Source organism: Canis lupus, chromosome 12 (assembly GCF_003254725.2).
Source record: "Canis lupus dingo isolate Sandy chromosome 12, ASM325472v2, whole genome shotgun sequence".
Lineage (NCBI taxonomy): Eukaryota > Metazoa > Chordata > Mammalia > Carnivora > Canidae > Canis > Canis lupus.
In genome coordinates, this window is record NC_064254.1 from 14,931,388 (window position 1) to 14,948,363 (window position 16,976).

The window sequence follows — 16,976 nt, forward strand, 5'->3', positions numbered from 1 at the left end:
AAGATGTGTATGAATTGCTGGGAGGAGCTTGGTCAGTGAATTAATTATAGGGAAGAGCTCTCTACCTTAGGAGACATTCTGGCATCTGGGACCCGTACTCAAAACCTTCATCGTAAGCTTGAAAATGCTGATAGAACTCCCTGATTTTTCCCTCATTTCTGGGAAACAAACCTTTTTTAAAGAGCATATTCATTGTAACTGGATAAAGGAGATTCCTACAAAGATAAAAAACAAATAGAAAGTCAGACCCAATGACTGAAGGAGAAAGGCAAAGGATACAAAAAAAGGTATTATTTAATAGCTATATATTAGAGGTAGATTCTTCTGGGAAAGAGTCACTCTTGAAAGGTTTTAATATTTGCTTACTGTGGTCAAGATAACTTAGGGGTAACTGAAATTGTGGTTTATTTATCGGAAGATTTTAAAATGCTTTCTAAACAAGCACTGGTAGATACTGGCAAATATGAGATGATGAGCAGAAACAAATTGATTCAATATAATTTCAAGTACTTATTATTTAGCAAATAATAGCATTTGCTAAGATACAGACTTAGTCTCAAAAGAGAGCCAAAGAGGGCAATATAGTTACCAAATTTCCTAAGCTCTCACGGGATCCTACAGATTTAAGCTAGTACTGCTAGATACTAAGCAGTATCTGTTAAGTTATAGATACTATAGTTCCTATCATCATTGAGTTTTGCCATAAGTGAGTAAAATGATTACTGTGACATACATAAATTAAAGAATATCAAAGACTGTTAGTATGACCTAGATTAGTAACACTAAGTACTGCTTGTTTCATTTTTATTTACCATCCCTTCCTCATTTGAAATTTTTCAGGATCTCCTTCCCTCAAAGTTTCAAAGATATCCAAGAATTTGCTTGGTTTTGTTGTAGATACTGGGCATGCCAAAAGTTTGGTTGATTGCTGGTTTTTGTTTGTTTGTTTGTTTGTTTTTTCCTCTTTCTCTTCCTGGGCCCCTAACAAAATATTGAATGTTGTTCTTTTTTTATGAGTCTATCTATTGAATACTGCCTTCAGCATCCCAGTATCCCACTAAGATGGAAAAGTACCTAATTGGTAATTTCAATTTACCAAATCTTCCTATGCATGCGAAGAATTTTTCTCAGGGTTCCTATGCCCAGCACCTTACCATTGCCAGAAAGCTCCAGAACATGAATGAGGCCGCCTGAGTCCCTCCTCTGCCTTATCCTGACTCATCTGTCTCCCAAAATCCCCTCTGGATAGGTTATGTTCTACATGCCATAGAATGGCTGAGGAGAAATTACTGTAAATGGATAGAAATAATTGTATTGGCTTATTGGTTCACCTTCAAATTTGAGTGCTAAAGAAAAGTTGTCTGTTAATTAAAATTTAAAAGGTTAATAAAATCTTTTAATTGCCTAGTTAGATAGACTTCATTAATCCACCATATAAGCTTTAAAGTTAAATGTGTGGGCTTTAATTCCTTTTTATTCCAACCCCCCCCCCCAAAACAAAAAAACAATAAGATCAAATAATACTAATGCATCTATTTACCTTACTAAGTGGTTCAGCTCCATTGTCCCATGAGTGCCTAAATTCTCCAGTTGCTCATGTAATTCTTCAGTCAGTTGTCCAGTGAATTGATACAGGTTGAAAGTCCCTATTTTCCCTTTCATCATGATATAAAGTTTTTCATGCAGTGCTAAAAAAGTATTCTTTGGAATTGATGCTATAAACAGAGAAAACTATTTTCAAAAGAAGCAACAACTCCCTGAAGCAAACTGTCCATCTATCTCTATCTACTATTACTTGGTCATTAGGGATTAGAGCCAAAGTCCTCCCAGAATCCTCCCAACACTTATATAATCACCTCCTGCAAAGAAGAGTAGGCAAAGATTCAGCCTATCCTATGAGACAGCAGAAGTCTGTAGGGAAATTCACTCTAAGGGGTGATCTACAAATGGGTGATTAAGAGGGTTTCTGGGAAATGCAAACCTAGAGATTTTTCTTTCTATGTTTAAAAGATTTCATTGGCTTCCTAGCCTTAACAAAGTTTAAAAGGCCTTCTCCCATCTTTCCAGTTCTCCAGTGACATTTCCAGGCCCTTCTCCCCCCAAATTTGTATCTCAGATACAGTGTGGTATTTCCAATATTTATATTTATATCTCCCAGCATTTTTACGACATGTTCTATCTGCTCAAAACACTCTTTCCTTGACCAACCTCACCCCATTCCCACACACCTGCAACTAGAAGCCACACATTTCTCCTACTAACTTCTATCTCTCCTTCTACCCCATGAGTAGCTCTGGTTCCACTACCTCCTTTGTGTTAGTGTTCATGTTCCTTCCATGATATACACTCCCACTTGAGTTCAGCTAGTAAGAGTGTAAGTCTTTATAGTCATTATTCTTGTGCCATCTGGTGGCTCAGTCAGTTAAGGTCTGTCTTCAGCTCAGGTCATGATCTCAGGGTCCTGAGATCAAGCCCTGCATCAGGCTCTCTGCTCAGCAAGTAGTCTGCTTCTCTCTCTCCCTCTGCCCCTCTCTGCCACTTATGGTCTCTCTTTCAAATAAATAAAATCTTTTAAAAAAACTTATTATTCTTTTATATTTTTCTTTAATCCTGTTTTATTGTCTGCAAAGTAATTTTTTCAAAAACATTTTTTTAATTCAAATCCTATTTGCCAACATATAGTATAACACCCAGTGCTCATCCCATCATGTGCCCTGCTTAGTGCCCATCACCCAGTTACCCCATCCTCCCACCCACCTCCACTTCTGCAAACCTCTGTTTGTTTCCCAGAGTTAGGAGTTTCTCATCGTTTGTCTTCCTCTCTAATTTTTCCCCACTCAGATTTCCCCCTTTCCTATGGTCCCTTTCACTATTTCTTATATTCCACGTATGAATGAAACCATGTAATTGTCTTTCTCTGATTGACTTATTTCACTCAGCATAATACCCTCCAGTTCCATCCATGTCAATGTAATTGGTAGGTATTCATCCTTTCTGATGGCTTTTTTAGTTTTATATTTCAACAGCCTTTTTATGTGTAGATAATATTTTATATAAGTTAATTAAAAATGCTTAGGTTTCCTGAGTATACATCTTCTCTGTAGTAGGGAACTATAAGAGAGGAATGGGAAGCTGGCTCAAGAGCACATATTAACATATTTTGCCTATTAAATAGAAATACTTAAACGGATATCCCCAGAGGAGGCAAAGGTAAAAAAACTTGATCACTTCCATGCACCCCTGATAGGTGAGTAAGCTGGCACATTTTTCTGGAGGGATACGTGAACTTATAGACCAAGAGCCTTCAAAATTTCAAAATATTTATATTCTTCGATCTGGAATACCCTCGTCTAAATATCAAGAAGCACTAAATTGAGAATTTAACTAACATGTTGTGATTTTCATGCAATCAGGAAGAAATAATCATCATGTTATTCGTCACTGACAGCTTTTAAAACTTTTTTGCTTTAATGGCAAGAGACACATGAGAGGCTACACAAAGATGAACCTAAGAAAGAAGCCAAAAAGGAAACCACGAGAAAAAAAAAAAGCCATAAACAACAGAAGCAAGCACAGACATGGCGAAAGCAAAGAAAAGAATCAGGCACAAAAATGAAAGGACTCCGCATTCTTGGGAGGACAAATGGCCTCAGCACCGCACGTTTGCAGCCTGGGAAGAAATAATGTGGATAGTCACACTGGAAGCATGCTGACAACTACAATCCAGCCAGCAGTCTCTGAGGACGGAGAACAAAAGGCCACCAATTACATGAAGCCAAGCCCCACTTACCTTAATGGCCCCATGGAATGTGTCAGGAAATGCCACAGTAAAGGGCTTACTAAGCAGTGGAATTCTACTTTCACTGAGCAGAGTAGCAACATGTGATCAAGCCAAGAGCTATAGCCTGTAGAACACTGTATACACAGCAGCAGAACAGAGTGAATGACATCTTGGGAGCTGTAACAGGATACAGATTCCAAATATTTTCCAAAGTAAACAGCAGTGAGGTAACCTCATCTCTTACATACGTCTAATTAAGACTTAAATGAGGCTTATAATTTGTTTTTCAAAGACCGAACTCATCAGATATTCTTTCTACCTTCTGTCTGAATTTTAAGGAATAAAATAAAGAAGGGGCTGTCAATATTCCTGATAGACGAGTGAGAGTATACTGCTAGCAAAGCTACTCTTGGATTCCAATGTGGTATTTTCAAACTATCTGAAAATATTCTTTACCTGTGCGATAGACGGGATTTTGCACTGCTAGTTCAAAATTCACTTCTTTGGATTTTAGAAACACATTAATTCCCTCTTCTTCAGTAACAAAGGTCATTCGGTTGCCCATAACAAATACTGTAAATATTGGTCCATACTGAAAGAAAACATAAATACAGCTATTAGTAAGCATTTCTAATAAGTTACTGGGCCAAGGGTTATGTGAGAACCCCAGTGCTGAAGTCATCATAAAGATACAAATTATTATGATTATATAATGGTGATTATTTGTAAATTTTGATGGATTCAGCCAAATCTAAATTACGCAAATCATAATTTATTCTGTCCTAATACTTAACTTTCATTTTGATCATTATTTGTTTTAAAGTTTCCTTTCTTATAGTCTAATAATAATAATTGGACATAATTACTAAAAATTATGTCAAACAGTGATATTTGAACACTGTTTCCCAGATATCAACAGGCGTATGACCAACTATAGCTCAATTTTGTCCATGAAAAAGACACAAAACAGCTGACTGATATTACCTTAAATCTGTGGTCACTCAACAATGTCCTGCAATCCTAAAAATTTCTCGAATGTGTTCACTTTTTCACTTTCCAAAATTACTATTTCCCCTGAATACCTGGGTGTTACAAAGCAAAGGCAAGCACATACAGTATGTTGTAGAAGTGGTGCTTATGTGTTAGTTCACAAACATTTCATTTTGAGATAATTATAGAGTAATGTGCAGTTATAAGAAATAATACAAAGCAACCCTATGTATTGATTACTGTTTTCCTTAGTGCTAATATGTTGCAAAACTATCCTACGGTAACAGAACCTCCAATAGTGATAAAGTCAAGGTACAGAATATTTCCATCACCGTGAAATGCCTCATGTTGCCTTTTTATAGTCACATCCATTTTTTCCTCTCATTCCACCTCTTCTATTACCCTTGGCAACTACTAACATGTTCTCCAGTTCTATAACATTGAATTTCAAGAATGCTATACAAATAGAATCATATAGTGTGGAAACTTCTTGGATTAGCATTTTTTTCACCTGGCATAATTCATTGGAGACCCACCCATGTTGCTGATCATTCCTTTACATTTCTGAGTAGTATTCCATAGTATGGATGTACTATAGCTTGTTTCAACATTGTTGAAGGATGTTTGCATTCTTTTCAGTTTGGGACTATCACAGATAAAGTTGCTATAAACATCAATGAACAGGTTTTTGTGTGAACACATATTTTCATTTCTCTAGGCTAACTGCTGACAAGTGGCATTGCTAGGTCATAGCAATAGTAAGGCAGCTCCAAGTTTCTTGTTTAAAGAACTGCCACAGTGCTTTCCAGGGTAGTTGTACCATTTGACATTTCTGCCAGCAATATATGAGTGATCTAGTTTCTCTGTACTCTTACTAGCACCTGAGTGTTGTCACTATTTTTTATTTAGCCATTCTGCTAGGTATGTGGTGATATCTCATTGTGGTTTTCATTTTCATTTGCATATCCTCAACTGGCTAATGATGTTGAACATTTTTCATGTGTTCATTTGCCAGTTTTATATCCTATTAAGTAACTTGTTAATATCATTTGCCATTTCTTTAGTTGACTTTTTTTTTTTTTAAATACTGAGTGTGGAGAGTTCTTTATATATCCTAGATAGCAGTCCCTCATCAGATATGTGACTTCCAAATATTTTCTCTCCTGTCTTCCCAGTCTCCTTTTTTTTTTTTTGTCTTCCCAGTCCTAACAGGGTCTTTCACAGAGCAAAAGCTTGTAATTTTCATGAGATCCAATTTATCAGCTTTTGTTTTTATGGGTTGTGTCAAGTCTAAAAACATAGTTTTAGTCCCAGATTATTCTTTTTTTTTTCTAAGCGTTATGTTTTACATATACATATTGTTTTTATGGGTTGTGTCAAGTCTAAAAACATAGTTTTAGTCCCAGATTATTCTTTTTTTTCCTAAGCATTATGTTTTACATATAAGTTGGTGATCTATTTTGAGTTAATTTTTATTTAAGATGCGAGACTTGTATTTTATTTTGTTTTGGCTAATTGGTGTCTAATTGCTTCACTGCCATTTGTTGAAATGACTATCTTTATTTAAATAAATAGCTTTTGCGCCTGTGTCTAAAATCATTTGGGCATTTAGTGTGTCTATTTCTGGGTACTCAACTCTGTTTCATCGCTCTCTGTATCTATCCCTCCAACTGCATAATCTTGAATACTGGAGCTATGTAATGAGTCTTGAAAATGAGTAGTAATTCTTCCCATTTTATTCTTTTAAAAATTGTCTTAGCTATTCCAGTTCTTTTGCCATTCCATGTAAATTATCAAATAATCTTGTCTATAACTATACTTTACTAGAAATTTGATATAATTTGCACTTAACTTGTATATTTGATTTAGGGAGAATTGACATCTTTACGATGGTTGACTTTTCCAATCCATGAATATGGTATGTCTCTTCATTAATATCTTCAATTTCTTTCATCAATGTTTTGTAGTTTTCAGCATAAAGTTCTATACATGTGCTATTAAATTTATATCTAAATATTTCTTTCTTTTTGAATGACTGTAAGTGGCACTGTATTTTTAACTATCATTTGCACATGTATTTAGTGATACAAATGTTGACTTTGTATTCTGTGACCTTGCTGTATTTTGTGATTAATTCTAGGAGATCTTTTGTAGATTCTTTGAGATTTTCTAAGTAAACAACCACATCATCTGCAAACAGAGACAGTTTTATTTGTTCCTTTCCATATGACTTTTGTTTCTTTTTCTCACTTAATTGCACCCACCAGAACTTTCAGCATTTTGTGGAATAAAAGTGGTGGCAATAGATATCCCTGCTTTGTTCCCAAGCAGAAATGAAGCATTTATTCTTTCACAATTAAGATTACTGTTAGTTGTAAAATTTTTGTAAATTTTCTTTATGAATTTGAAGAAGCCTCTCTCTATTACTACTTTTCTGATAGTTTTTAACAATCACGGATGCATTGTCAAATGCTTTTTCTGTACAAATGTACAACTGTCAAATGCTTTTTCTGTACAAATCAATATGTCCATGTGACTCTTCTTCTCTCACCTATTAGTATGGTGGCTTGCACTAACTGATTTTCAAATATTGGGCCTGTCTTAAATCTCTAGAAGGGACTCATGGGGCCATGGGGGTTATAATCCCTTTCATATATTGCTGGATTTTATTTGCCGGTATTTTGCTGAGGACATTTGCGCCTATATTCATAAGGAATACTGATCTGTAGTTTTCTTTTTTTCTACTGTCTTTATCTGGTTTGTTATCAGGTGACCCTAGCTTCATAAAATAAACAGACATACTCCTTTTCTCCTTTATGGAAGAGATTGTATAAAATTGATGTTAATTCTTCTTTAGACATTTGGCATAATTAATTCTCCAGTGAAACAATCTGGGCCTTAAGATTTTTTAATTCATATTTAAAATTATGAACTCAATTTCCTAAATAATATAGGGTTACTCAAATTATCTATTTCATACTGAATATGGAATACTTGTATTTTGGGGTGAATTTGGTCCATTTCATCTAAGTTGTCAAAGTGCAGGGTTGTTCTAAGTGCACGGTTGCTTACAGTCTTCCCTTACCATCTTTTTGATGCCTGCAGCATATGCCTCATTTTATTCCCAAGATTAATAATTTGTGTCTTTTTTTTCCCTTCTCTTGTGTGAGGTCTTTCAAAATTATTGCTCTTTACAAAGAATTGGTTCTTTCACTGATTTTCTCTATTTTTTTTTTTTCTGTTTTCACTTTCATTGATTTCTTTTGAAGTGAAAACAGAAAATATTTCCTTCCTTTTTCTTGTTTGGGGTTTATTTTGCTCTTTTGTGAGGAGGGGATTGACAGAGCAGCTTTATTCATTTCACTCTTAATGCTCCTTTATAATGCAAATACTTAGTGATAATTATGTCTTTCTCCGCACTGCTTTAGCTGTGCTCCCTCTCCAAACTGATAGGTTGTGTTTTTATTTTCTTTCAATTCAGCATAATTTTTAAAAAAGATTTTATTTATTCATGAGACAGAGAGAGAGAGAGAGAGGCAGAGACACAGGCAGAGGAAGAAGGAGGCTCCACACAGGGAGCTGGACGTGGTACTCAATCCCGGGCCTCCAGGACCCTGCCCTGGGCCTGAGGCAGGCGCTAAACCTGAGCCACCCAGGGACCTCTGGATTCAGCATAACTTTTTATTTCCCTTGAGACTTTCCCTTTAACTATTAGATTATTTAGAAATATGTTGTTTGTCTCCAAGTGTTTGGAGAGCTTCCTATTATTGACTTCTAGTTTCATTTCACTCTAGTCAGAGAATACATTGTATGATTAGAATTCTTTTAAATTTTGTGTAGGTCTGTGGCCCTGAATACGATCTAACTTGTCATGTGTCTCATGGACACTTAAAAGATTACATAACCTGGGATCCCTGAGTGGTGCAGCGGTTTGGCACCTGCCTTTGGCCCAGGGCACGATCCTGGAGACCCGGGATCGAATCCCATGTCAGGCTCCCGGTGCATGGAGCCTGCTTCTCCCTCTGACTATGTCTCTGCCTCTCTCTCTCTCTCTCTCTGTGACTATCATAAATAAATAAAAATTAAAAAAAAAAAGATTACATAACCTGCTTTAATAGGTAGAATGCTCTACACATATTCATTAGATCTTTTTGGTTGGTGGTCTTTTATATTCTAGCTGATTTTCTGTCTTAGCTGTTCTACTCATTGTTCAGGTTGTTGAAATATTTAATTATAACTGTGGATTTGTCCTTTTCTTATTTTGGTTCTAGTTTTTGTTTCATAGAATTTACAGCTCTGTGGTTTGGTGCATGCATGTTTAGAATTGCTAACTCCTTCTGGTATACTGATCCCATTATCACTTTATAAGCCCTCCCCTCCCCCCCCATCTCTGGTAATTTTCTTGGCTCTGAAGTTACTTTTTCTGCTATTAATATAACTCCTACTTTCTTTTGACTAATGCTTGCACAATATACCTTTTTCCATATTTTTGTTTTTCACCTGCTTATTTCATTATATTTAAAGTGAGTTTCTATTTTACATCATATAGTTGGGTCATTTTTAATCTATTTTGCAAATATTTGTCTTTTAATAATTGTATTTATATCATTTATAGCTTAAATTATTGACATACTAATGTTTAAGACTTGTTATTTTTTGTTTATTCTCTCTGGTTTTTGTTTTTCTGTTTTCTCTGCTTTCCTGTGTGTTACTTGAACTTTGTTTAGAATTCCATTGACTCATCTATAGTATTTTTAAGTGGACCTTTTTGTGAATTTTTAGTGATTACTCTAGCTATTACATTATATATACATAACTTATCATAGTAAATTAGTATAGCCACTTTTTAAAGTTTTTTAATTCCAGCATAGTTAGCATACAGTGTCATATTAGTTTCAGGTGTACAATGTAGTGATTCAACAATTCTATACATTACTTAATGTTCATCAAGATAAATGTACTCTTTAATCCACTTATTTCACCCATCCCCCATCCACCTCCCTTCTGGTAACCATCAGTTTGTTCTCTATAATTAAGTCCATTTCTTGGTTTCTCTTGCTCTTTTTTTTCCTTTGTTTATTTTCTTAAATTCCATATGAGTGAAATCATATGGTATTTGTCTTTTTATGACTTATTTTGCTTAGCATTATACTCTTTAGCTCCATCCATGTTGCAAATAGCAAGGTTTCATTCTTTTTTTAATGGCTGAATAATACCTCAAAAAATATAAATGGGGTGAATAGCCAGCAGTGCAATTAGTGGATCACAGGGTAGTTCTATTTTTAACTTTTTAAGAAACTTCCATACTATCTTCTACAACAGCTGCATAGCGTGGCCATTTTACCAGATCAAGTGAATCTCTCTTTATATATCTTTGTTTTCTCCCATTTATAATATTTATAATTATACATTTATACATTTATATTTATAATTTTATTTAAAATATTTATAATTATATAATTATAAATTTATAATGTAATTTTCCTTAGCATTTCCCTTACATACATCTAGAACAGTATCAAACAGTGTTATAATTTTTGCTTTAGCCACCAAACATAATTCAGAAATCGTAAGAGGAGAAGAAAACTATTGCATTTACATATCTTTTGTTTACTGTGTCCTTACTTCCTTCTTGATGTCCAAAATTTCTTCTTTCATTGCTTCCTTTCTGTTTGGAGAACTACTTCTAGTCATTTGTTGAGGACAGGTCTTCCAGCAGAAAATTCTCTTAGTTTTCCTTCAACTGAGAATGTCTTGGCTCCCCCTTAATTTCTAAAGGATATTTTTGCTGGAGACAGGATTCTAAGTTAATAGTTCTTTCCTTTGAGCACTTGAAAATTGGTATGCCATTCCTCCTGGTCTCCATGGTTTCTGATGAAGAATCTGCTATCATTCCAGTCCCAATTCTCACTGTAATAAGTTTCCATTTGTCTTTTGTTGTTTTTTAAAATTATCTTTGTCTTTAGTTTTCAGAAGTTTGTCTATCATTTGTCTTGCTGTGGACTTCCTTAGCTTTATCCTGTTTGGAACTAGCTTTTCTAATCTGTAGGTTTACATCTGTTGCCACATTTGGGAAATTTTCAGCCCTACTTTCTACAGATACTTTTTCAGTCCCATCCTCTTTCTCCTCTGTTTCCAGGACTCTGGTGACATAAATGTTAGGTCTTTTACAGTCCCTGAAGTGCTCATCTTCCCCCCCACAACCCCAACCCCACCCCCAGTCTATTTTCTCTTTGTTTTTCATACTGGGCAATTTTTATTGACCTGTGTTGAAATTCATTAGTTCTTTTCATTCTTCTCCGTTGTGCTATTGTATGCATCCACTGAGTTTTTTTTTTTTTTTTAGTTATTGTATTTTTCAGTTCTGAAATTTCCATGTTTCTACTTTATATATATTATTTTATTACAAAGACTTTGTTTCTTTCCTAAGACTTTCTATTTTTTCATTTCTTTCAAGCATGCGTGTAATTACTTGTTGAAGCATTTTTATTATGGCTGCCTTAAGCTCTCTGGAAGATAATTCTAATAGCTGTGCCATCTGTGGATTGTTTCTTCTTATTCCAATTGAAATCCTCTTGGTTCTTGGTATGAGGAGTGATTTTCTACCAAAATCTGGACATTTTGGATACGATAACATGGCATTTAATTTAACTCATATTTTTTCCAGGCTTTCTTTGGCATTATTCTGATGTTGGAAGGGGAATGCCACCTCATTATTGCCACGTAGGGGGAATGGGAATTTAGTTTTATCAGTCAGCATGGGGAGAGGACCCCTTGTTACTGCTGTTTGAGGGTCAAAGCAAGTCTCCCTACTAGGTTCTTCTTATATCACTCTGGCTGGGAGAAGGAATGCCTCATTATCGCTCCCACATGGCTTCAGGAAAGAGAAGATGTTTGAGGAGTAGCCTCTTTCTTGCTAAATGGTGATGAAAATCTTGACCCATCCTCTAAGGCTCATGGGTCACCACCCCAGTGAGTAGGAGGAGACTCCTTGTTATTGCTCACTGGTGATACAGTCGGTGCTCTTGGTGTGGTCTCCATTAACACCACAGTGGGGATGGCCTCATTCCTGCTGAGCAGGACAGAAAGTCATGATCCTCTTCTAGGCTTCTTTTGACATCACCCCTGCTAGAAGCGGGAGGGTTACTTCATTACAGCCTGGCCAGGATTTAGGGCTAGCCTTTTCACTATGGCATCTGATGCCATAATTTTTTCCTGCTGTGTTTGCCTGGAGTGGTTATAGTCTAAAAGTTTTCTGTCTCCCTAGGCTGCTCCTTTCTTGGGCCTTTACCTTAAGAGAGTAGGCTTGAGTTTGTTTTTTGTTTTTTGTTGTTTTTTTTTTTACCTGTGCCCACTGGCATCTCCAGGTTGCTGGCTTTTCTAGACCCCAATCTAGATACATGAAACAGGAAAAAAAATCAAGGATTTCAGTGCCATATTGTTCACCAGAAACTGTGGTCCCTAGCCTGTCTGCCTTCCTCTCTCTACCTTTTAGAATCTTCTCATGTTTGTTTTATATCTAAGGTTCAATTATTATTTAGCTGCACTTAGTGGGAAGAATAGGAGAAAGTGCAACTACCCCATCTTTTCAGAAGGAAACATTTCTAATTTTTTTTTCATTCACAGAATATCTCTGAAAGTTATATAAGAGAATGGAAGCATTCATATTGGAAGAGAAGATAGGCATCCAGAGGATAGAGATGAGAGGAAGCCCTTTTACTCTATGTATATGTTCATGACTTTGGAATACGGACCTATCTGAAAATAAAACTATTTTTTAAAAAAGACCAACTTCCAGTTTTGGTAGTGGCATTATGGTATGGCAACTCCTTTCTGAATTGTTCCACTTCTTTCCTGGAAATCACACAGAGCCACAAGGAGAATGAAACATATGCAAAAGCAACATACTGATCTGAACAATAAGAAGAAAATATACTAACTACAATGGTTACCCCTAGTACCTTATACCTGCAAAACTCTCAGTTCTGCTCTTAGTAGCTATCACAGCATGGTGGGAAAGAAAACGGGAATGTGCAGTGGGGGGCAGGGCGGTGCACCACAGGGAGGGAAGTTCAACAATGGAAAAGCTCGGAAGGGATCCCTGGGTGGCGCAGTGGTTTGGCGCCTGCCTTTGTCCCAGGGCACGATCCTGGAGACCCGGGATCGAATCCCACATCAGGCTCCCGGTGCATGGAGCCTGCTTCTCCCTCTGCCTGTGTCTCTGCCTCTCTCTCTCTCTCTCTCTGTGACTATCATAAATAAATAAAAAAAAAAAATTAAAAAAAAAAAAAAAGAAAAGCTCGGAAATACACACTCTTGAGATATGAGAAGGAAATATACAGAGTTGGAACCACTATGAGATGTACTAAGATACACAGGCCGTGGGTACTGAGGGAGGTAGTAAAAGATAACACAGGAAGCACTATCTTCTAAAAGTGAAGAGTACACCTGGGAAGACACAGGTCACCTCTTATACTAGCAGCAGCTATTGAAGAAAGTCAGTGAGAACTCATCTGCAAGATAATATACTAAAAAGCAAAGCAGCCATGAGTGCACAGAGGCACTATATTTTCACTGTCATAAAGTAGGATAAAAGACTAAGTCAAGGGCAGCCCGGATGGCCCTGCGGTTTGGCGCCGCCTTCAGCCCAGGGTGTGATACTGGAGACCAGGGATCAAGTCCCACGTCAGGCTCCCTGCATGGAGCCTGCTTCTCCCTCTGCCTCTCTCTCTCTGTCTGTCATGAATAAATAAATAAAATCTTAAAAAAAAAAACAAAAAGACTAAGTCAAGAAACCTGGAAAGCAACTGCCCCCAAGCAAAATCTCCTGCTGACAGCTAGTCCAAGACAACTTAACTCTTTAAAATACAGTTAAACAAAAAAGGAAAATTCAATTCTGTAAAAAAAAACTTTTAAAAAAAATAAAAGGGAAAAAAAGAGCAGAACTTGCTTACAAATGAAATAACTCACCAAAAAGATTCTGCCATAGGGTACATGAAACCTATAATGCAAAATTACTTTCATTTTTTTTCATAATGAAAAAAAATGAACGTACTAATTGCAACTACAAAGGAAATAAGCAAAGAAGAAATATAAGAAGCCATGGAAGAAGCAGCTGGACAACAGAGGAAAATTAGGAGATAAAGGAACACAAGAAAGAAAGAAACAGTAACGACATTTCTGAATAAACGATAACAATGACTGGGGTGCCTGGGTGGCTTAGCTGGTTAAGCACCAGACTTGGATTCAGGTCAGGGCATGATCTTGGGGTCCTGGGATCAAGCTTTGCACCTCACTGGGCTTCACACTCAGTGGGGAGTCTGATTCTCTTTCCTTCCCCCCATGCTCTCTCTCTCAAATGAATAAATAAAATCTTTAAAAAAAAGATAACAATGACAAGAAGCACAAGGGAGTCTACAACCCACAGGAAATAGACTCTAAGGAAAAGAGAATATAGAAATGTGAAAAAATTTTAAAAATCATTAAATAGAAATAAATATGTGAAAAGAATTTCAGGGGAAATGACACCTATAGAAGATAGGTAAAAGAGGCTGAAACTATGCATCACTGGACGTCTTTGGCAAACTCCAAATTTATTTACCCAGCTGCTGAATTCAGTATTCCTGCTTGGATATCAACATACCAAACACCAACATATCTCAACAGATCCTTTCCTTTTAATTTTTTAAATTTTTATCTTTTACGTTATTTTTTATTTTTTATCAAACTCAACCTAGCTAAAGCTGCACTTCTGATAATTATCCCCTTCCAATAAGTTCTTATATTTGTGACGGTCTCACTTGATGGCAACTCCCATTTTCTAGCTACTCAAGCCAAACTTCTTGGAGTCATCTTGGACCTTTTTCATTCTTTTATACATCACAGGCAACTGGTGTGTAAATCCTGCTGCTTCTACCTTCAAAATATATCCAGCCACTTCTCAAATTTCCACTGCCATCACCATGGTCCAAACCACAATGATCTCAAGTTTGAATTATTGCAATAACCTTCAAATTATCTTCTTCCTTTTATTCTTGCATTCCTGTTTTAAACAGAGCAGCCAAAGTGAACCTTTATGATTTAAATCAGATCCCATCACTCTTGGTCAAAACATTCAAAAGGTTTCCTATTTCGTTCTAAATTATAAATGCATTCAGACTTTGAATCTGATAATTCATTCTATAGATACATTTTCAAACAAAGAAATTACACTTGTTCCTACAGTATTTATAATAGCACAATAGGGTAAACACACTATGTCAATCATTAAGTCACTGTTTGGGTAAAGTATGATTCAGGGAATACTTTGCAGCTTTTAAAACAGATGCTTCTATTTCTATATAGGAAGAGGCAGAACCAGGTGAGATAAGGATTTTACTGGTAGCTAGGAAACGATGGATGTGAACAGATAATAAGTCACTATTTCTCTGGTGGCATCTGTGAATTCTGCGTGTGGGTTGAAGGTCAGGACTGAAATAGGCACCTCTGAAAAATCTACAACTAATATTACACTCAATGGTGAAATACTGGACAATTTCCCCTAATATTAGGAAAAAGACAAACTTATCTCCTCTCACCACTTCTGTTCAATAATATGTTAGAAATCCTACTGATTATAATAATACAGGAAAAAGAAATAAAAAGCATAAAGATCAGAAAAAATGAAGTAGATTTATCTGTTTATAAGACATATTGTTTATGTATAAAAATCCTAAAGAATCCCCAAAGTAACAAGTAGGACTAATAAAGTGAATTTAGTAAATCACAAGGCATAAAGTTCATATACAGAAAACTGATTGCATTTTTTGTTTCAACAGGATACAACCGGAAAACAAAAGTAAAAGCAATTTTATCTACAACAGCCTCCAAATATAAAATAATTAACAACTGGAAGCAAGACCACATCACAAAAACTACAGAGCACTTCTGAAAGAAATTATATAGCTAAATAAACGAAGAGATACACAGCATTCATAGATTTGAAGACTTACTATTGTTATGAAGTCCATTCTCCTCTAAATTCTCGATAGATTTAATAAACTTCCCATCATAATTCTAGCAGTCTTTATGAAAGATATCAACAAGCCAGTTTTAAAACATAGTAAAATGCAAATAATCTTGAATGGCAAATCAATTACAGAGGAATATGGAGAACTTTCACTGCCTGATTTAAAGACTTACTCTAAAACTTGAGTATTTAAGGCAGTGTAGTATTAATAAAGAAGTGGGCATATAAATCAATGGACTGGGGTAGAAAGGCTAGAAATAGATTTACATGTATATGGTTAACTAATTTAACCACAGGTGATCAATGAGGAAAGGACAGTCCTTCAGGATATGATGTTGGAACAACTGTACATCCAGATGTGAAAAAAAAATTAACTTTACCCCTTCCTTTTACCATACCAAAAAAAAAAAAAATTTAACTCAAAATGGATCACAGATCTAAATGTAAAATGGGAAATACAAACCTTTTAGAAGAAAACAGAATAATCTTTTTGACCTTGCTTGACCTTCTGAGACAAGCTTTTAAAAAAGTTCCTTAAAATTTATCAAAATCATGACTAAGGAAGGCTATGGGAAACAAATATTTCTTAAAAGATATCATTTTTCCTATACCAGATTCCCAATAATTATGGCACCTAGTGTGGGCCAGAATATGAGGAGCTAGGCAATCCTGTACACTCAAAGGAAAAGGTGTATATTGCTATATTCTTTTGCAAGGGTAACATAATAATATGAACAATTTAAATGTTCAGGTCATTGGAGTAGGCAACTCCACTTTTTGGAATTTACTCTGAGGAAACAATTGGTTAAGTGCCCAAGCCACAATCACACAACACACACAGAGAAACGTAAGTCAAAGCATTCGTTGAAATAAAGGAAAATAGTTGGCAGTAACTTACATACTATTTTTGAAAGATACACTATATTTGAAAGCTATTTTCAGGACCAAAAAAAAAAAAAAAATCTACTACAACACCATCACTAATCTCTTTAGTATGCAGTGAAAATGGATCTCATCATCATCAAATAATAACACCAGCTGAAAATACAGTGCCTGGCTAAATTTGCAGAGTTAAGTCTGCAGGCAATTTTTACGGCAACCTGGTGTTAACTTCAATTCGGATACTAATTTACTACACGTTTTCATAAATTTAACCGTATTTCACTTCTTTCTGAATTATTACGAATGTTTAGTTAA

At 35.7% G+C, this 16,976-nt stretch overlaps 1 protein-coding gene across 7 annotated transcripts in view; it reads right to left on the reverse strand.

Moving 5' to 3' along the window:
• Window positions 1-16,976, reverse strand: part of LOC112641685 (24-hydroxycholesterol 7-alpha-hydroxylase) — an 89,800-nt gene that overhangs the window by 72,047 nt on the left and 777 nt on the right. For 3 of the 7 annotated variants that reach the window (XM_025418941.1, XM_049092140.1, XM_025418939.3), the window contains 4 exons: window positions 4,238-4,373; window positions 1,541-1,715; window positions 1,155-1,289; window positions 66-215 (listed from right to left, as the gene is read on the reverse strand). In XM_025418941.1, coding sequence (XP_025274726.1) covers window positions 66-215; window positions 1,155-1,289; window positions 1,541-1,715; window positions 4,238-4,346 — 569 coding nt within the window. In that variant the 5' untranslated portion in view covers window positions 4,347-4,373. Of the gene's footprint in view, window positions 1-65; window positions 216-1,154; window positions 1,290-1,540; window positions 1,716-3,790; window positions 3,931-4,237; window positions 4,374-16,976 lie in introns of those variants that run through there. The other 4 variants (XM_049092141.1, XM_025418940.3, XM_049092142.1 and 1 more) reach the window with 3 other exon arrangements.